The 22403-nt window shown below is 36.9% G+C and overlaps 1 protein-coding gene across 1 annotated transcript in view; it reads right to left on the reverse strand.

Moving 5' to 3' along the window:
- Positions 1-116: 116 nt before the first annotated feature.
- The window catches only part of MFSD14A (major facilitator superfamily domain containing 14A), a 29217-nt gene continuing 6930 nt past the window's right edge, over positions 117-22403 (reverse strand). The window contains exons 3-12 of the mRNA XM_036235151.1: positions 18982-19044; positions 18131-18258; positions 16250-16364; positions 13377-13595; positions 12987-13100; positions 12167-12238; positions 4623-4735; positions 3361-3458; positions 2462-2625; positions 117-1458 (exon numbers count right to left, since the gene is read on the reverse strand). Of these exons, the coding sequence (XP_036091044.1) occupies positions 1252-1458; positions 2462-2625; positions 3361-3458; positions 4623-4735; positions 12167-12238; positions 12987-13100; positions 13377-13595; positions 16250-16364; positions 18131-18258; positions 18982-19044 (1293 nt within the window). The 3' untranslated portion in view covers positions 117-1251. The remainder of the gene's footprint in view (positions 1459-2461; positions 2626-3360; positions 3459-4622; positions 4736-12166; positions 12239-12986; positions 13101-13376; positions 13596-16249; positions 16365-18130; positions 18259-18981; positions 19045-22403) is intronic.

Below are 22403 nucleotides of genomic sequence, written 5' to 3' on the forward strand. Positions count from 1 at the left end.
GGATTCAAAGAGAGAAGGTATAAAGCTTTGATTTGTTACTGTAAAAATGATTATGGTAACAAAGCCAAAACAGGCTCTATAGGGAATCACAGATCAAGACTTTCTTTTAAAAAAAAAATCATTAAAATATTTAATTTTATTAACAATATTTACATTTAAGATCTTATTTAACCATCGTGAATGTTCCAAGTTTAAAAAGCATTAAGCAATAACCACACACAAGATGAAAACAGTGTAAACTATACAATACTTTATGTACAATTTTTACAAAGTAACACTTTTTTAAATAATATAACTGGACACAAAAATATACACTTTTAGAGAAATTCACATCAGTAATTGTATAAAGCTCTCTTCTAGGGTCCTGAAAATTTAGGACAAACATTAGCTCTGTAAATAAAGTGTTACTGTGACAGTCCTGAAAGGCCACTATATATATTTATCTACATAATAGATATCACATTGACATTTTCAAGGCTACCAGCTTTACTATATAATTTTTAGGTTATGTATTCAAGTGTTGAGGTCCTTATGATTATGCAAACATTAAAAGAATAGTGGTGTAAGTAGCTGGGGAACAAATTCGAGCCAACATTCAGATTTACAGGCTCTAAACGCCCCAACCGAAATTCTACGTGACTGATACTTTCTTATTTAAAAAAACAATAGTAAATGATGTTTAAAATAAAATTAATTACTACAAATAAGCTTGAAACATGATTCAGGATTTAGTACAATTTTCTTGAGTTTTTTTAATGCAAACAATTCATTTACCATTTCTTTACTTTAGTGCATCTGCATTAAGGCTTTGAATTATTTGACCCAAGTTTTTACAATAATAAAATCTGACTCGGGGTTTTACAATGTTAAAACAGGTCCACAACCTACTCTGCCTCACTGTGAGTCAGCATAAATAGTTAAAGCTCAACACCTGAAGGAAATGGTAGCAGAGACAGTGCTAGTATCTAAGAAGTTACATATATAGTTTTTAATTAAAGGATGTATACTAAAACAAACAGCTTAGTGGCAAGAAATTGTGCTAATAAACAAAAGGTTTCTTTTCAAAAGAAATTGTAACATCTTTGGAAAACATCCGGTTCGGTTCCTTTTTTAGTTCCCACGGAGTTCATGCAGATACATTTCTTAAGACAATCTTAAAGTACATTGTAGATGGAAATGGAATGTACATCCAGAACTACAGGTGAAAACTAAGACCTGGGCGCTGATAGAAAGTCTTCCTGATTTCGGTCGTCACACGTTCGTGTCCTGGAGTAAAGGTTCTTTGGCCTCTCCTGGCGCTTGTGTACTGTGAGGATGGCTGTGACTGCCACAGTGCTTTCTCCAGCTGCTGGACCGTAAGCTTAAATTGGTATGTTCCGGAATAAACAAGGCAACAAGCAGAGCCAGCAGTACTGAACAGGCTCCAAAGAGAAACGGGGGACCAGGGATGATAGAATTCTAGGGACAAAAAACATAATTAGGACTTTAATGCACAAACATCTTTGCTCATAAGAGGAGACTGCTTATCTTTTAGTAATAACTAGTTTCTATGAATTATAAGCCAATGAAAACTCTCTTGTCATTAAAGCCATAGTTAGAAAAAGCATTCCCTTTTCAGGAGGAAAGGGATACATACTATCATAGCCTCAAAATGACAAGTGATCTAAGAAACAGCCAAAAGATTAAAAAGAAAAAAAAAAAAAAAGCCTATGCAAAAATATATCGTCATTTGCAGCACAAAATCAGAACACATTCTATGAGCCTTCACTTAATTTATTAGTTATAGAGGAAAACAAGACAGGAAAATCTCAAAAGTAAAATCAAGTAGCATACAATATTAACCACAGTAGCAGAAACAATGACCATTTTCCTTTGTTTAAAACATTATACACTCTAGTGACTGAAAGTATGGAAAACACAAAATGCTGTAACCATAGGAAGAATCAAACAGACCTTTGTTTTAGCCCAATTTCATTCTTAGCAAAACCTTGCACTGCCAGTTTTACCTGTGTATAGACTACATTCTTTTTTATTTAAAACTACTTTAAAAGTGTTAAATTCTGCTAAATAAGCAAGGAAACTGATGAGCAGCTGGTATTGGCTAAAATGATGTTTGCCGTTAATATTTTCAGTTGTAATGAGGAAAGTATAGCAAACAAGTGAACAAAGATGTTCACCAGCATCTGACCAACTCCATACCAAAGGCAGCCTTAATCAGGGAACTCAACATTACAGAAGTCTCAGATGAAAGACTAGTACAAATAGCTGATACCTAGGAAGTGTGAAAGTAAGCAGTCAGTTTCACAAAGGTGTATATAAAAGAACACAGTTCCTTAATCTGTGGTTTTTAAGTGTTTTTCATCAATCTAAAATAAGAATATCACATAAAAGCTCTCATAAAAACCATTCACCATCTTTCAATCCGGCCGAATGTATTTTTATCACATGAATGAAGAATTACCTGTTCAAAGTGGTGCTGTGGGCTCGTGTTTGTTCCCAAGTCTGTTCCTGTCATTGGCAGTTCTTTCAGTTCCACATGGAATATGTAGAAAATGAATCCATAAAGAGCTGGTCCCAGACCATTGCACAGTCCTCGAATTCCTGTTATCATTCCTTGAACGACACCTAAATTGTTCAAATAAATTATCACTTAGTCCACCAGTGTTTTTTCCCTACCCTAGAACCAGTACGAATAATCTAAAACCAAAGCTTTTATCAGACACTAACATCTTACTGTGATGGCATTAAAAATTACTTAAGAGGCCATCAGCTCTACAAAGTGTAGTAACCTAGCTGATGCGAATGTGCGCTCACATATACCCATATGTAGGCCTAACATAGAAACAAGTGAGCAAAAACACTTTATTTCTCTTTAAAAGTTCACAAGCACAACTGTCAAAAACTGTCCCCAGGCAGCTATGTAAGTACCCATTATAAATATTCTTTTTATATAGTTTGATGTTTATCTGAAATCCTCTCTCAAAATTAAAATGCAACTTGCTTTCCTGCATTTACCAACCAAGTGGCCACTGTCACTCTTTTGTAACACCTTTTTTCTTAGGACTCGATATCCTTTTCAGAGAATGATTAAGCATTTCAAGAATTAAATGTTCCCACCACAAATCATAAGACAATGAAAGTATGTTTACCCTGTCCTTAGGTAAGTGAACTCCTAAGATTTTTAATTAAAGGGTTATGAGTATATCCCCAGGTGTCTCACACATGATAGCAAACAAATGGTTGGTGAGTGTAAGGTGGCCACAGATTCAAAGTGAGAGACAAAGCTATGCATCCTCCTGAGAGACAGAACACAGACTATTCTGTGCTTGGAATAGTTACCGCTGATTCCTAGCAACTCACCTTGTTGATCAGCATCGGCTGTTCGGGAAACGAGTGCACTGACAGCTGGAAAGGTAATGCTGGACATGGCCGCCACTGCTCCCGCAGCCCACATCATCCTGTAACCGAAGCCAGCAAAACGAATTACTCGTGTTCTCCACCCTGCCTGTGTTGGGGCAACACTGGTTAATAACCATATCTATGTCTTCTCACTAAATCTCAGGTAAGTCCTTTCCCTTGCCTCCCATCCCCACTTCCTTCCAATTACTTAGAAGTCTAACCCTGTGTACTCTTCTCGAAAACAGGAAAACCACCACTTATTCACAGGATTGGTGCGGGGTTTTAACATGGAACTGGGTGGGATATCATATTCCAAACTATAAAAGGACCTGCATATTTGGGGGGGGGGGCAGTGTTGCTGAAGGAGGGGTATGTGGAGAATGACGTATAGTACAAATAAAGAAACATCATTAAATGCTTCTAATCGCGTGAAACCAGTAACTTCTGGCAAGGTTCCCAGACTGATTCAATGTGAAGATATCACTGATTTCAGCAAAACTTTGGGTACTCCTGGTTTGATGTGTAAAGCAGTGTTTTAAATAAACTGTGAGCGCCTCTTGTAAAAACTAGACTAGAAAATAAAATGTCCATCAAAACACACCCAAGTCCAAACAGCAATGATGTGTTCAATTGTATGAAACAGTACAAACTGGAGTTCAGTCCTGTAATAACCAAGGACATGGTGGCTGTGGGAGCCTGATTCAGCATCCGCATTCCCATTACCTCCCTGCAGGCAGCCAGTGTTTTCTCAGCATGAAGCTGGGACCAAAACTGGGTTTTGCTCAAATGCTTCTGGTTTGCCATCAGTAATAATTACTGGAGTTACACAACTTTTTCTTTCTAACCAAAAAAAAGAAAAAAAAGAAAAAAGAAAAAAGTAAGTAACACTAAGTTCAGGGCCTTGTTATTATGAGATTTTTTCCCCCTAATGACTTTGATTTAGATACTAAGTGCTCATTAGAGATGCAATATATCAATCTCATTCAGAAACCGAACCTGTCACTTTGCTATAAAAATGTCACCTTTCTATCCTCAAGCCATTCTAGATTATACAATTACACAAGCAAGAAATTTATATTATTACATTTTGAGGGGAAAAGAAGCACAGTAAAAGACTGAAGTCAAGCCTTAGTTGAGAAGCAAGTACAAAAACTGTCAATTATATCTCAGCGAAAAATACAGAGGCAAACAAATTTTTGAGAAAATTAAGGTGATTTACCTACCAAGGTTCTGAACCGAAGCCGTACCATGCCAGCTGTAATATTTGAAATCCCAGACCCAATAAAATAGTATTCTTATTTCCAATTGACCTCATAAGTAAACTCAAGACAATGGTCTGGAAAAAAAAAAAAAGGTTTGTCAGAACACAGACTTTTTAAAACTACAAAGAACAAATATTTGGCCACTTCTCAGCCACAATTACCTGAACATATCCAGGTTATAAAAGCAGATGAAAGTTCCCTCTGCTGATGCAGCCAGATTCAGGGGAAAAGTTAGAAAACTCAAATAGAAAGGAGAACTTCCTATTCAGTACATTTCTACTGAGAACCATTTAAATCAGAAGTTAAAATAGGGTCACAGGGTTCTAATGATTCGGAGATCTCAATTATGTCATAGCTTTGAAAAAGTTTTAAGTCCAAGTCACTCTGAAATGCGTATTCCCTAGACTAAAAAAACAGTATCATTACATATCCTTTACCTAATCTATTGCTAATGTCGCAATGCTTTTGGAACAATTAGTTTAATAAGTATAACTTTGGAGAGGTATGGTAATTAAGAACACAGCTTTTGGAAAAACAGCCTGGATCATACTCTTGTGTCTGTGTGGTCCTGGGCAAGTCATCTCACTCTGAGACTCGGTTTTGTCTCTTACAAAATGGTAGTACCTAATTCAAAACTGTCATGTGACTTCGATGATGTTTGCATAAAGTGATTAGCATTGTCACTGGCACACAGTAAGCATTTAATAAGTAACGGGTTGGGAGAGAAAAAAATGGCGTAAATGATAGAGGCTCTGTTCATCCCTCTGGCGACTAAAGTTGTGACAGAAATAAAGAGCACCGGCAGCAGGGAAAAATCACCTAGGATCTAGATAAACAAGCCATATAACTACAGAGAAATCCAAGAAGGTATTCTGCAACGACAGGTAGAACAGAGCAAGGACGCGGGTGAGACAGGGGCTGTGGTAGCGGCAGCTTCCTAAAGGGACTGTGTCCATGAGCGGATTTTCACGGTGACGGACCTGCTCGCTCTTAAGCACCAGTGCCCTTTCGGCTACACACGGGGCACCAGGGACTTACATGGAGACATTGCTGGAGTGAGGGCTGAGGCGAGACTTGGTACAGAAGTGCCAGTGGTATCCACTGTTTCCTGTTGAGCCCTCCCCGCACCAGTGCATCAGGCACAGGGCCGCTGTAGTTGTGACAACATCAAACTGGATAACAGAGGTCACTCCGCCCAGAGGATTCCCTGAAACCCCACCTCCCCTGACTTGTAGCCCCATCCAAGCCACATCCAGGTGTTCCTCACAGTGAGTCAGGTGCTCCTTGTTGAGCAGTGCCTAGACTCAAACTGGAGGCAGCTGGCCTCAGTTTCTGGTGTGGCCTTTTGAGGCAACTGTAAGCACAGCGTCTGTGGGTTGGTTGCTGAATCTTAACAGGTGGACCCAAAGGGGTAGAGGCTTGGGCTAAGTTTGGCCTGTAGCTGAACCCCTCTGAGGACTGCCACTGGACACCTACTACAGAAATCCACAGTAATAAGACCAGAAGACTTAGTAGCTTTGCTTAGTACATAGAAGAAGATACAGAAAGGCAGCCAAAATGGGAAGACAAAGAAGCAGAAACCATATGACAGAACAAAACACAAATCCTTATACCATGGAGTCAAGTAATCTTAACAGGTGCAGAGTTCAAAACACTGGTTATAAAAGATGCTCAATGAACTTTTGGAAAGTGTAGATAAATTCAGTGAGAACTTCAAAGAGATAAAAAAACAAAAATGGAAGTAGAAATTATAAAAGGAAACCCAATCTGAAATGAAGAATACATTATCTGAGATGAGAAGTATATTAAATGGAATAAACAAAGGAATAAACAGTGAATAAAGAAGAGGATCACATGCCCTATCTAGAGGACAGGACAGCCAATCTGGACACTCAAACAGAATGGCAAGAAAAAAGAGGCTAAGACTATAGAAATAATTTAAGGAGCATATGGTACCCTATTAAGGGTCCAAATGTTCGTCTGATCGGCGTAACAGAAAATCAAGATGTTGAACAGCTGTTTGAAGAAATAATGATGGAAAACTTTCCTAACCTAAAACCTCAGGCAGCTTAGAAAATTCCAAAAATCAGGGATTCAAAGAGGCTCACACTAAGAGACATCATAATTAAAATGCCAAAGGTTAAATACGAAGAAAGAATATTAAAAGCAGCGAGAGAGAAAAAAAATTACGTATAAGGGAAAAGCCATACAACTGCAGCTGATTTCGCAAAAGGAACTGGAGGACAGAAAGGCTTGGCAAAAAACATTCAAAAGGATGAAGACTCAGGATATACAACCAAGAATAATTTATCCAGCAAAGCTATCATTTAGAGTTGAAGGACAGATAAAGAGCTTTCCAGACAAAAATAAACTAAAGGATTTCCAGAATTATAGGAAATGGTGGAGGGGCTTCTTTAAAAAGAAAAAACATGTACCAAAAACAGGAATAAAGAATGGTAACAACTACATTCCTATCAATAAGTACCTTAAATGGAAAAGAATTAAGTGCTCCAACCAAAAGACAGAGTGGCTGAAAGGATAAAAAAGCAATGCCCTACATATGAAAAGGAAGGGAATGGAAAAAGATATTGCTTTGATGAACCTAGGAAGTGTTTAAGTCAGAGAAAGATAAACACTATATGATTTCACTTATATGCGGAATTTAAGGAATAAAAAGAACAAACCAATCAGAAACAGACTCACAAATATAGTAGACAATTTGGTGGTGGACAGAGGGGAGGAGGGTTTGGGGGCAGGAAGAATGGGGTGAAGGGTTAAAGCAGTACAAATTAGTAGCTGACGGATGGTCACGGGGATGGGGAGCACGGCATAGGGAATGCAGTTAGCATTAATACACTGGCTAGGTGGAGGGTCAGGAGAGGGAGGAATCATTTTACTAACTATATAGATATCTAACCAATGTATGGTATACTTGAAACATTAAAATTTTTTTAAAAATGAAAAAAAAAATGGGTTGCTGGTTTTCCCTGCTTTGCCTTTTCTTTCAAAGCTAATGGAAATTCTGCAATAATTGGGGGAAACTGGAAAATATTTTTTGCTATTCTAATTAAAGTATTAAATATACCACAGAAGATAGTAAGTCCCTAGAGGAAGAAGTGAAAGTAATTCAGGAAATCACTATTTGATGACTGGCTGATACTCTAAACTTAGAATCATCAAGTATTAATTGTAATTCTTTAAATTGAGAAATTTGAGTTAATCGGATTTAATCACAAATAAGCCAGCAAAAAGCAAATGATTCTTTGAATAATTCTTGAACAATCAGGGCTCATAACTTTCTTCTGAGATTTCCCCCCTTAAATCAGGTTAGCATATAAGATGAGTTCTAAAAAGCAGGGAGCTTTGTTGGATTACATTCTTCAACCACAGCCACAAAAGGGAATTCAGAGCGAGCAATGAGCAAAGAAAAACCTGTTTACATGACACTCTAACTGGGGATATTGATTTTCTCCCTGAGGACAGAGACTTTGTCATTTACCTCTTTATTACCAGCACCTAGCATAAGTTCATAAGCAGTGTTTGTGGAAAGCATGTGTGATTTTAAATGTCACAATAGTCTCAACTCTTTAATAATGGAACAAATTAGTGTACGAGGCAGGAAAAAAATTTAGTGTCCCTTAATTTGATATAACTCTCATTTTGAACATGAGAAAACAAAGTCCCAAAGCTTAAATGACTTATGATTTAACCAAGATGACACAGCTGATTAATAGTTAACTGACATTAGCTGTGGTCAAGTTACTCAACAAAGACTTGCCAGGTCCTACTATATCGAACTATTCTAGGTCTGCGGGCAATGACCTATGGGTCAGGGGATAGCTAGGTCAAAGTACTGGTCAGCAAAAGGATTGCTTAGTTAACTGTAAGCCCCTGTCAATAAAGGTCTTAAATCATTGTCAAAAAAATCCATAGTGGAGGACATAAGCATATTTATTTAATAAGGTAATTCCAGGTTGTAGCCGTTATGAAGAAAATAAAACGGTAGTGTGATAGAGGTGCTGCTTGAACCCAGACGGACAGGGAAGGCCTCTCTGAAGCCACATCTGGGGACAGCTGAAAGAGGAGCTGGTTTTGTTACTAGGAGAGCCCTCCCCATGGGGGCGACAGCAAGTATAAGGGTCCTGGGCTGTAATGTACTCAACAACATGGAGAATGGCAGAAAAGGAGGTCATGTGCAAGAGTCTAGGTTTTATTCTGGTAGTAATGGAAAGTGAATTTGAAATAAGAGCTATGATTAAATTTTCACTTCACAAAAATTACTCTGCTGAGTACCAAATGAGTTACAGGGAGACAAGTATGAGAGCAGAGACCAGATTGAGGCTACTGCCCCAGCCCAGACTGCATTCCTGGAAATGGAGATGGTGAGAAACGCTCCGATGCAGATGTATTTTGGAGGTAGAGGTGACAAGAGATACCGTGTGATGGACTGGAGGTTGGGGAAGGAGAGAAACGAATCAAGAATGAAGCCTTGTTTTCTGGCCCCCACAACCGAGAGAGAGACCGCTGATGCCAGTGAAGGAGAACAGTGGCCCTGGAAGGAGGAAGCCAGATTTCAGGTTCGGCCATGTTGAGTCTGAGATGCCAACAGACGTGTCAGAAGCGCTAAGGGACTGGCTGGAGCACGTCTGAGTCACCAACACAGAGAGGACTGCGTGAGCGCTGAGGGAGAAATGTGCAGAACTGACCATGTCCATGTACCATGTAAACGTTTATTTAGGGTGAGTGTTATGATCCATGCCTACTTATGCCAAGGAAGTGATCGGACCTATGGCAAACCAGAGTGCAGGCCCCGAAGGGGACGACCACTTGGCTCCCACTGGAAGGGGAGTCTGTCCAGTATTACAAGATTCAATAATTTGGGGGAAGAAACTACACATCCATATTTTCATATAAACCTCCCAAATTTTTACATACCATTAATTTTATAGAAAGTTTTTATAACACTGGAAAAAACCAATGACCTCTAATTTAGCACCTACTGGGCTGCAGGAAGGGTGCTAAAGTGACCAAGACAAATGTAAGACAATCTTGACCACACAATCTACTAAGGCAAAAATAATCAAATAAACAGAGGTAAAATCGCTAATACAGTGATGGAGCTGCACCCACGTTAATATGGGCACTCAGACGGGACACTCAGGACAGAGGGAGGGAGGCAGGAAGGCGACACAAGAGCAGGTGTGAAGAGCTGCTCCAAGCAGCTCTGTGCTGCTAGAGAGGAGGGTGAAAGATGCTGCTCTTTCACTGGCTTGAGAGCTCAGCAGGAGACAAGTCATCCTCAGTTGTACGAGTCACATAAATGAGAATACAAGATAGATAATTCCACCTTTGGAATTATTCTTAATAATTATTCTTAATATTTTGGTACGTATAATGACATAAAAATGCATTTACCAATATTTATATGCAGACTACATACTCCTACTCACCTGTTTTTGAACTGCAAATAATTTTCTCTTTAAAATGAAATTTTTCATCTCAAAGACTATGTTTCTATGTAGCCCCCAGAGCAAACTGGTCATCTAAGTACTGTATTCCTTGTGGATCATGTTTCTGTACAGAACACCTGCTGTGCCCTCAACCATGGCTGGATCGCGTTCCCTCTTTCCCAGACCCACAGGACCCCGCTACAGCTGCGCTCTTTCCAATACAGACCCCCACGCACACCCCGTATGCACGGCTGCCCTTCCAGATTCTGGTACCCCTTGTGCCAAGTGCCATCTGCCGAGCAGAGGGAAAATTTCCTCTAAAGCATCTTCAGCTCATCACTTGCACTATCCAGTGTTACTGCCTGAATTAGGTGTCCACAGCTTTCATGATCAATTAAGTAGAAAAAGGAACTTATGACCTTTCAGCTATTAATCTTGATGTCATTATAATGAATGTTAGCCTGGTCTCATCACCTAAATCTGACATAAAAAATTGGCAAATCCAATCTTGGCAATGTATGAAAAACCTAATGCATCAGGACTAGGTTGGCTTTAACTCAGAATTCAAGGTCAGTTTAATACATCAAGCTCTAACTACTTGCACATTTTCCTGTCTTATGCTTCAGAAATGTGTTTTTTAAAAAAAAGCAATTTAATATGAAGACAACAATATTTTCTTCAAAAGTTGAAAAGCACTTGTCAATTAGCCAAGAATGAATAAATGCAATGTTTTTCCAGATCAAGGATTTTCAGGATAAAACTGAAATTAGAAATAGTACTAATATTCAATGCCATGGGTGGAGCCATGAGGGAGATGTACTAAAGAATTCAAATTTGAAGTTTTAATTAATTAAACAATGAAATCTACAGAACAAGTCCTACTAGAGATGGTGAAACATCCACGAAGGTAGAGTTTATTTAATTACACCTACTATGTAATTAAATAAACTCTACCTTCCATTTTCTTAAGAGCAGACTGAAAGAAAGTTGGAGCCTAATAGACTGGATTAAAGGTGGGGAAAAAGTAGTTAGATCCTCTGCAGAGTCTAGAAAATGCAAAGCCAAATAACATGGGATGAGTGGGGCTTAGTCACAGAAAAGAGAAAGACTGGGGAAAAAATTTCAGTCACTGGAGAAGAATTTATTATGTACGAGAGTTTGTAAGCCATGATGAACTATCTCCTAAGAAAACCCAAATTTTTGTTTATCAATCACTGGTTACCATCTGTGTTTCCAAGATACACACCTTCATGTCATTCCTCTGCTCAAAACCGTCCAATGGCTCCCAGTCAAGTCTCAAGATGCCCTGCAAGGCCCCACAGCACCCGGCCCTGCTCCGCCTCGCAGACTTCCTCCTAATGCTCTCTCCCTTGTTTGTCCGCCAGAGCTGGCCTGGCCCCCAGCTGTTTCTTACATGGCTAGGTAGTCTCCTTTGAGTTTTATTTCTGTTCCTGCTGCTTAGAATTCTCTTCAGATACTCCCATGTCTTGTTCCTCATTCCTTTCAGTCACTGCTCAAATGTTTTCTTGTTTCAGCAAGGCCTTCCCGATTCTCCCAGGTAAAAGAACAGCCCCCGGTCAATATCTACATCCCCTGGACGCTTTTTTCTTTACAGTACTCATTACACCTACTATGTTTAAATGAACAATCACTAGTTTTGTCTTATTCCACAAAAATGTGAACGCTACAGTAGCAGGGACTTAAGTTCCACTGCTCTATCACCAGTGGTCAGTATTCAATAAATATCTGTTGAATGAATAAATAATAAGACAACAGAACTAATATAAAATTTATGACTTTATGAAGCTGTATACTTAGGTATAAATCAATAAACTGTCTTCACGGTTTATACATATGTTGATTAATGTGTCAGTCCCAAAAATCTGATCAATACTAGCTACCTAACAAGATTAAGTTTCTGAACCTATAAACCACAGATCCTGATACTGACGACTCCACCAAGATCCCATCATTTGTGTATCAATTGAAGACCTATTTGGATGGTCAGCCAGGGTCAACCCTCTATGACATCACTCTAAGCAAAAAGAAACTCACCTGTGCGATAATGGAAAGAATGCCAAGGACTGCTATGAATGCTGCAACGCTTTCTGGCGAAAATTTCATTATCTAGAAGGTTTCCAGGAAAAGTTACATTAATAAAAAAAAAAAGCACAGCAAATACCATACTATGCAACTACCTGTATATTAACATTAAATGCCCCGCCCCCCAAGCAACTCATTTATAACCAAAGAATTCTTCAGAGGAAGACTCTAGCGTTCACTGAGAATCAAAATTATAACAGGGGTTAAAACATGCTAAAAATAAAACCTACTTAATTAAATAAATCTACATCCCTTAGGGGTTTAGATTTACTAAATTGGAGATAGCTATCAAGCACTCAGAATCCATTTTACAAATAAATATTACACTGTTTTGTGCTTTTTACAAGTGTTTAATCTCTGCCTAATAAGATCAGTGTCGAGGAGAGAAAAAACTAATGCTCTCATTGTGAATAAATGCTTTATATGTTCTAAATCACAAAGAAATTTCTGGAGCGGATAAATGGATGAAAGCATCCCATCGCCCCTATAAACAACATAGGACCAAACTCAAACCACGAACTCTGACAAGGAAAATTCTATTTTTCTGCCTAAGCCATAAGTCTTAGAGATACATAAGGAACATACAAAAGTAATAGAGATACATAAGGAACATCAGCCACACTAAAGAGGAACTGAATTTCAGCGAGCTGTTATTTATAAATTGCTAGTCATTTTTAAAGGTCTCTGCTATTATAGCTCTCTCAAACTAAAATAGTTTTGTTATGGCACTAAACAATGAAAGAAGAGTCCACCTTGATAGAATAGGATTTACCTGTCTGAGGTATAAAAAAAAGCTGGAATATTGGCCTGCCTCCGGAAGGTAGGAGAGAAACACCGTAATGCAGATCAGCAGCACTATGGAATCCTGGCCTACTTTTTTTAAGGACTAGAACAAGAAAAAGATTGATATAAGGCTTTATACCAAAACACTGAACTACTCTTAAGACTATGCAGAGATTCTTTTGGCAGTGTATATACAGACACCTAGTTGTCTTTTTCTTTTTATTTTATACTCCCCAAACATTTTCAAAAGCGTCTGAAAATATTTTTAAAAGATCCATCAAGATGTTTCCCCCCAAATAAATACATGACAAAACGTCACTGCTGCACTGGTATGTTCAATTTTTTTTTTGCCAAAGAGAAAGAAAATGTATGAACTTACTGCAAAGGGGTCAGCCTGCTCCCAAGAAATGGGTGCCCCCCATGATGCTGGCCGCATCTTCTCAGGCAACGACTCTGGCACAGCAACAAGGATAAAACAGATATCCAGCAAAGCTATGGCCGTAGCCAGGACCACCACTAAGCTGTCCCCATACACTCGTCCAAGGTAAGCTCCAATTGCAGGGCTTGTTACCAAACTTGCAGCAAATGTTGCTGAAACCTGAAACAAATCAAGGTAAAAAAAAAAGCATCTGTCAGGACACCCTGACTCTTTCAACGCCAGACTCAGGATTACGTCAGTCCTGCTGCTGCATGGCACCCTGGTCCCTCCCTTCTCCTGCCTGTGCCATTTCCTTATACTCTCTCCTCCTTCAGGAAGGGAAAAGAATTAGATTCTTAACTAAAAAATATGTAATAGCCTCCAAGACAATGGCTGCGAACTTTGCTGGAGCCCTTAGTTCAAATAAACCCCAAAGACAAACTCAGATAAAACAAATTTAAAAGTAAACAAAAAACTGGCTTAGCTGAGGGCAGGCTAGGGCCCTGGAGTGTCCAAATGTCCCCACCGTGACTGCCAGTCATGCTAGTCCCTCAGTGTTCTGTGAAAGGAGTCTAAAACACAATGCTCAACAGAAATTCAATGTCACTGTGATTTTGCCCCAGTATTGAAATTAAAATTAAATGAATGTTTATTTACCCTGACACATATTTAAGGCTGACTGAAATATAGCTTAATGACTTTGAGGTTCATCTCATCAGTATTAGTGGTGAGGCTGGGTACAAAACTGGTCATCCGTTTAGGTGGCAACACATCTCTATGTCCCTAAAACTGAGGAAATCCATATAAGTCTGGTGAAGAGACGGACTAGAGAGGACATAGGTAGAAAAAACCTGTTAATCCTAGACATATCTGGCCTACTGGACAAAATGGCATGCAAATGAGCAGATCTGACAGCAAATGACACGAGACAGAGACAGACTACTCTTCAAAGGAGAATAGAAATTAATGTTGGAAGTACGTGAGCTTCTGTTCCCTGCCCTGTGCTTTATTTTTTTCTGTTTCTATACAATTTTTTTATTTTTAGATGGTGAATTTAAATGTCATAGGAATACTTATTTTTAGTTGTTTATTAATATTGATCAAGACAAGCAATTCAATTTGCAAAGGTCAATTATTGGACAAGTACATAAAATTCTAATAACTTTAAATGTCTAGCTATCAACCCTAACGTCCATCAACTGGTGAACTGATAAACAACATGTAGTTATCCCACAATAGACTGCTATACAGCAATAAAACTATTGCTGCACTTATCAACATGGATGAACCAGCTAGACACAAAAGGCTACCTTTTATATTACTTCATTTATATGAAATTTCTATTAAAGGCAAAACTATAAAGAGAGAAAGTAGACTGGTGGTTGCCTGAGATCAGGGGTGAAGTGGGGATGGATGGGAGATGGGCCTCACAGAACTTTTTGGGCTGATGGAAATGTTCTAAAACTAGATTATAGTGCTATTTTGTTACGGCAGTCCTAACAAATTAAATGCAGTGGGCAGTGGTCGCAGAGGGTTCTGGGTGTGCCCACAGCTCTGGCACTTGAGTTGGGTAGGGGACAATAGGTCTCACTGCGAGGGTCAGTAAGGTGCCTGGGAGCATTCAGAGATCACAAGTGTGAGGTAGTGGGCACAGGCCAATCAGAGAGCAGGTGTTTCATGTCATGTCCTTTCCCCCTGATTATCCCCATCTGGCAGTCATTTCTTTCTGGTCAGGCAGAAAGAGGACCACAATAACTGTACCCCCTTTTATTTGCACCCATTCTAGAAATGTTCTATTTCTAGAAGATTTATGTGTGATTTACTAGAATATGCCTCTAATATTACATAAAGCCCCCAGGTTGAAAATTATTAACTTCAAAGATTAGGCTATGACAAAGTAAATTACTTCAGCAAAAGCAAAAACTGGATTTTGTTTTTGGACTGTGGTCATGATTGCACAACTATATAAGTTTACTGAACTTCATTGAACCACACATGTTAAATAGATGAATTTTATGGTATATCTCAATAAAGCTATTAAAAAATTCTATCATTGACTTATCATTAAATGTTCTAAGTTTACAACTGAAATCATTAGTTCTTTTGCAAATTTCTCACTATCGGTATTTCTCCCTAAAATCTTTCAATTCCATAATTCTTGTTGCAGTGTCTGTTCAATCAATGACAGTCTCTTGTAAAACTAAGATTCAGCCTAACACAATATTCAGTCCTTATTTCTCTAAAGGAGACTGTCCCCTGTTTGCTGAAACTCATCACAGTCCTACTTCTAGCTATCTGTATATTATTTTGCAAATGGTAACTATTTGATTCCTAGGTTTGGTAAGACAACAGACTACACTGTCATTAACTATTTAGTTAACCAAAACAGTGTCCAGAGATTGATAAACAATAGTCTAAGGCCTAATCTAGCAAAAAAATGTTTCTTACATTTTAAGGATGTAAACATACACATACAAAGCCACAGAAAAGGTTTGCTGATCTCAGAGCTAGATGTTAGCCTATTATATTTTAGATTACCATTAAATATCAGTAATTTTTAAACTAATGATATAGTAAATAATTCCTCAGTTTTAGTATTGTTAAAAAGAACTTCTATAATGTAAAGATATTCTACTGAATAAAATTATCAAAACTTAATTGGCTTTGTACTGAAAAAACTGTTTAATGTAGTCTAATGGGACGATTTTATTATGAAATGTATTTTAGGCCAAAAAAAATTGTAATGTAAAGGCTTGCGGTCCTTGTATAATGAGATAATTAAAAAACAAGGTGTTTTTTCAGTAGATACAAGGGTATAGAATAAACACACATACCAGTCCATAAGCCATACTTCTTTCATGTTCTTGAGTTATATCTGCTACATATGCAAATACCACGGAGAAAGTCACTGCAAAAACCCCAGAAACAGAAATAACAGCAAAGTACCACCTAGGATTGAAAGATAATTGACAAGAAATGGTTAGAACAACTACCATTACCTGAACCTTCCTTCATTTCTAAAAGCGAATGAGAGTAAGAAGAGCTAATTTCAGTCAACAGCTTACATGGATCCATTCTTCTATAAATTAGAAGCCACAGATTTTATGAAAACATAGGGCTAGAAGTGGCCCTTCGATATCAACTCAGCTACTATGCAGAAATACTTTAAATTAGATACTGTATTCAGGTCAATCTTTTACCAAACTGTTGAATTTTTAAAGTGTCTTTGTTGTTTCTACTAAAAATAGCAACAAACTGAAGTCTATTATAATTCAATTGCCCATTTCCCACAATACTAACCCAAAAAAACAAAATTCAGTACGTAAAACCGAAGAACAAGTTACTCTAAATTTATTTTGAACCTATTTATAGTAACTAGATGTTTTTCCATAAGTTATCTTTAGCTCTTTAAACATTGGCAAAACAAATAACTTTTCACATAGAAGAAACCTGTATGGCAATGTTCATAAATAAAATTGAGAATAGTTACTATAAAGAGTGAACAGAAGATATTTTAAAAAGCAAACTACATTTTGCTATACATGATTCCAAAATATCTGACTGAGAATAAGAAGTTTCTATTGTAATGTTGATGTTTTTAAAATCATGTGTAATCATTTGAACTTTCAAAATATTCCACCAGGATGTTTTGCTTACTACATTTTTCTAACACACTGTTTTCCACAACAATTTCTTTGTTCATTCCCTAGGTTCATTTGGTAATATTTCACTTGTGTCATTAGCATTCAACAAGGGTTTGGTCTTCAGAGTTGTATCTCACCTATGAGAGGACGGTCCTGCCCCACATATACCCTTGGCCTTTCCAGATACACCACTGACATACAGCCCATCTATGATGTAGAATTAACTAACGTTAATAATCAGTGGAATAGAACATTAGTCAAAGAATGAATGAATCTACAACTCATTTGGGCTCAGTTACCTTGGGAAAATCATTCTCTTTGTGAGTTTTCCCTCCCTTCCTCCTCAGTGTTACTCAGGGTGGCAATAAGCCCAGCATCATGTAATTAGGAGTAGCATATGTCTGAAATCTGCCCAACCAGATGCAAGCAGAGGCTGAGTAGGAATACTGTAGTTTCCTTTTAAGGAAAGTGACGTGCTCTTCTTAAGCCAGTTCCTTCCACCCTGCTGCCTGAAGTGTGAGACATGAGACAGAACTCAAGTAGCCACCTTGGATAGTGAAGTGATAGTGGAGGACGGCAGAGCACACACAGAAAAAGAGACTGGTTCCCAGGAGTTGCCATACCAGCTCTGGACTGCACAAGTCCTGACTTCTCTTAAATGAAGAGAGAGAAATAAGTTTCCTCAATTTTAAGCAACTGTTATTTTGAGCTTTACTGACATATAACAAAATCTGGTCCTAATGAATACAGATGATGATGCTAAACTTTGTGTTTTTAGCATTCTACTTAACAAAAGTTAGCAGCTCTATCCAAAATATTATTTTCAAATTTGGGCTGTGAAATCCAAAAGCAGGCTAGCCAGTTGTCTATAAGCTTCTTATCGTAACATCTAGTTCTAAAAATCTAATGAACTATTGCTACTATATTTTTAAGGGCTCTCTTACCTGTGTCAAAGAATAAATATTAAAAGAATAAAATTAGGATGGTTGAAAAGTGAAATAAATAAGGGAATATCCAGAAAACAACAAACAGAAAGTATATTTAGTTGTTATCATCTGAGTCTGCACATACCACGGGCTGATCTTCATTAAAGGAATTGGGGCACATGTGAAAAATACTGTTAGCAGCAAGAAGGATTTTCGGCCCCAAACATCAGAAAGAGCACCAATAAGCGGGGCACTGAGGAACGACAACAAACCCTAAAAAAAGGTAAATGAAAAAAATGTAAACTATGTATTGTGATGAGCCAAGTGTAAGTCATTTTACTATCAGAGAAGAATTATAAAACAAGTTTATTTCTAATATAAGTATATCATTAAACTTTAAATAAATAACATTTCTTTTCTACATATAATTTAAAAATTTCCCAAGACTGTCTAGTATTATCTGCAGGGCTCTAGTTGTGTATTAAATATGAAATGTTCTAATGGATTTTCAATCACAATAATTCCTTATTAGCAATTCTGGGGGAAAAATAATCATGTTATTTGCTTTTATATCCATAGTCTATCTGTTTATAAAATTTGTTGGTCAAATGAATTCAAGAGGAAAGAACATGTAAAATAATCAAGATTCTATCATACTGATATAGTTTTTACATTTATGCATTTTTAAAATAGTTCTTTTCCCTTCAATTTATATTCTTGTTTTAGTTTACAAAAGCATTCAGATCTCTGGAAAAAAATGCCAACACATAAAACACAGGGTGAAATCTGTTATGATATGGTTTATCATTATGCATAGCTTACTATATTTGAGTCAAATTATATTTTAAAACCCAGTTAGTTTAAAAGTGTTAAGTACCCCCCAAGATATACTATAACTGTAAAAATTACCACTTAGTTGATTGGTCAATTATCTAAATATACTGGCAGAATTATACACATAAGTCCATATATGTATGCACACATGACTGAACCTACCTTTACTCCTTGAATTAGGCCATTCATCAGAAATGTATGTTTAGGGAAGGTTTCATGTAATACCTGAAGAATAAAAACAAAATAAAAATCTCATGCTGCATTTTAGTCTTACTAAAACATCGACATTTATATTTTAAAACATCCCTTCATAATAAAATCTAATTTTATTTCATATAAATATTCAGACTTGTATGACCATGCATGAGTAAATAAGCAAACATGTATATGGCATTTACTATGTCCCAAGGCATTCAACTGAGCACTTTACATATATTATCTCCTTTAATCCCTCATGACAACTCTCCTAGAAAATTGATCCACAGGGGTCAAATGTCTTGTCCAAGATTACACAGTAAGAGGCAAAACTGAAATTGAATACAGAAGTCCAGCTTGAAAGTCCATGCTTTTAATCACTAAACTATTTTGCTTCCTACATATAACTGACTGACTTATAACCCCTTTACAGACATGTTTATCATTATCTAAGATAGGAAACAGAGAATAAACAGGGAAACGTTAACTGCCAAACAGTAGATCTAAGATTCCATAAAGGGAAAAAAATCCCAAATTATGAAAATGTATAACAATCTATTCTATCCTTTTCACAGTCTGGTCTCAAACCGCATAGCAACAATTTGTCTGCTAGGTAGCAACTAAACCATTGGGAATCCTTGGTTTAAAAAGCAACCGGAGGAAAGATAAACTGAAAAAATTAAAAGCAGCAGCTACAATTTACAACCTACATGGCAGAGGCTTTATATATACTCTTTTATTTAATCTTAACATTATAAATTAAATAACATTACCACTTTACAGATGAGGCAACTGAGTTCTTGCTTGTCTTAAAGCCAAATGCTTCTTTCATTATAGTATACTGTCTCTCAATAAAGACAATAGAGAATGGCAATGTGGGGAAAAAGAAAAGTGGGGAAATCTTAGGAAGGAAAGCTATGCTAAGGCTACTTTCTGACATCTTGCAAGAAAAACCTTTGGAAGGATTAGAATGCTCTCTTTTTCAATTACTCTCCTGCCAATAGCTAGAAATTTCATAAAAATTAACTCACATGTGAACATTTAAAGAATCGAAAATTAAATGTTTTAATAATTTTAAAAAATCTGAGAGTAAAATAAATAGTCCTTAAAATATTAACTGCCTCAGGACTATCTCTGTGGCAAAGGATGCTATGCCAATTACACAGAAGTGATGCAGGCGGATGTGAGAGCAGGGTCTGGGCTCCACAACTTGGACCACACAGTTAGCAGCTTGAATGATCAAACACTGGTTTAGTATTTCTAGAACCATACATTTGTCAAAAAAGTGAAGTCATTTCTTAGCATTATAGATCCTTAGACCTATGTCATAAATTCAGCCTCTCAAAGTGTTAGACTTCAGCCCTTCAAAATATTTGTCAGTATAAAATTCTTCTCTGTAGTCAACGTAAATCTCTTGGTTGGTGAAGACTCTACCATCCTCCCCTGGGCAGGTCTTTCACATGGAACACAGGGTTCTATAAGCAATACCAGCTTAAAACAGATAATTACAACCACATGCAGTTAAAAAAAAAAAAAAAAGTGTTCTTAACTTCACATTTTTTAAACTAAGGCTATCATAAATCTAAAACTGAACCTTTAATATAATTAATGGGTCTCAAGATTGGTTATCTGTTAAATGAATTCAAAAAATATCTCTGAAATTTAAAATGTTGAAACTTAAACTATACATTTTGAAAGTTATGTATGGTGAGAGACTTAAAATGCAAATTAAGTGAATTATATCTTCATCCTCATTTTCCCTTTTTAAATGAATGCTATGCTGTGATTATCAAGCACCATTTATAATCGGTTTCAAAACACGTAAGACAGAAATAGAATGTTTAAAGGTTAACAGACTTTTAGAAACTTAGAGCAAAGTGCTATAATTTGGTGCTTTCTTCTACTCTGAAGCCCACCCTTTCAGCATACCCCAACATGAAGGTTGAAAATAAGACTGCCAACAAAGTCAATGACTAAAATCTCTAAGTTAAAAGCCTCGAAATGAGCAAAACCTTTTTTAAAAGCCCACATTGAATTATGTTAGCCCTTAGTGATATATACTAGATATATGAAAGAATCAGTGGTATGCACTAGATGTATGAGAATCACTTGTAAAAAATACACTGCCTGGGCCTCGCCCCTTGAAGATTCTGATTTCAGCTAGATGGAGTGGTTGAAAGGCCAAGGTGTTTTGGAAAAACTCCCCAGGTATCACTGTTATTTACCTCTGGTTTAAAAAAAAAAAATCACTGAATTAATAGCACATTCTAACTGCTGAAAATGTTCATCTCTGGTTGGCAAAATCACTCCTAATGGGGAAGGTAAAGCCTTCCCTGAAGCCAAGAGCTCTTATCAGACTGTTCCTGGTGGCCTGGAGGGGTGAGCAGGACTGCAGGAGAACTTTCCTGTCCTCACATGTTTCCATATTGCTGAATGTTTACAACAGGCACACACTGTGTCTCTAGCTATAAAAATAAGCATTATATATGATATACAGAGAATGTATAAATACAAGTTTATACAAGCATTTCCATGTACAATTTTCCTTAGTGATATTTCAGAGTCTTGCTGTTACAATGCACAAAGGCCCAAGTACCTCAAAGTACCTAGAGCATAACAAACCCCACCATTCAGATACAACCTAATCTCTACAACTCAATGCTCGTTTTGCCTAGGTCTCTGCCCCCATCCTCAAAGGTTTCCTCATCATATAAGAGATAAAAACAGTAATTATTTTAAGCCATGTATATATTACAGATGAGATATAACTACAAAACTGAAATTCTGGACTTTGTATGTAAACTTTTTTTTTTCCTGAGAGGATACTTGAATTAAAAAATATAATCAAGTGGAAAAGGTAAAGAATTAAGATAATATTAGTGACAACTCTCCTTGGTAATAACTCATCATTTGCCATTTTAAAATTCAAGTATAAAGAACAAATGGGAATTAAGAGTAACTTGTAACAACCATGGGAAAAGAAGTCTTGCTATAAATCAAATAATTGGCAATGTTATAGCAATTATTCTAAGAAATGCAGTTATGCTGGCAAAAAAAAATTCATTATTTTTTAGCATCTTCCATTTTCCTGACCAGAACTCAATTTGGTATTTTTAAGTTTTTTTTTTTTTTAAAAAAAAGGAAAAAAGGAAAGCTGCTATCTCTTTTTTAATTAACAAAAATAATTAAGACTAACTAGAAAGTTAGTTTTCCCACATCTATGAAAAATGAACTAATAAACGAGCCTTTATATCTAATTAACTGAATTTCTTCATTGTTTTTAAAGAAGACAGTCTCCCTTTGTCCAGTTAAGAAAAAACCAATACAAAAGTTAGACAAAAAGTTGGCATATCTAAAAAATATAAACTGGCAGCAAATCTTAAAAATAG

The sequence above is a fragment of the Rousettus aegyptiacus genome, unplaced genomic scaffold, assembly GCF_014176215.1.
Source record: "Rousettus aegyptiacus isolate mRouAeg1 unplaced genomic scaffold, mRouAeg1.p scaffold_m13_p_17, whole genome shotgun sequence".
NCBI lineage: Eukaryota > Metazoa > Chordata > Mammalia > Chiroptera > Pteropodidae > Rousettus > Rousettus aegyptiacus.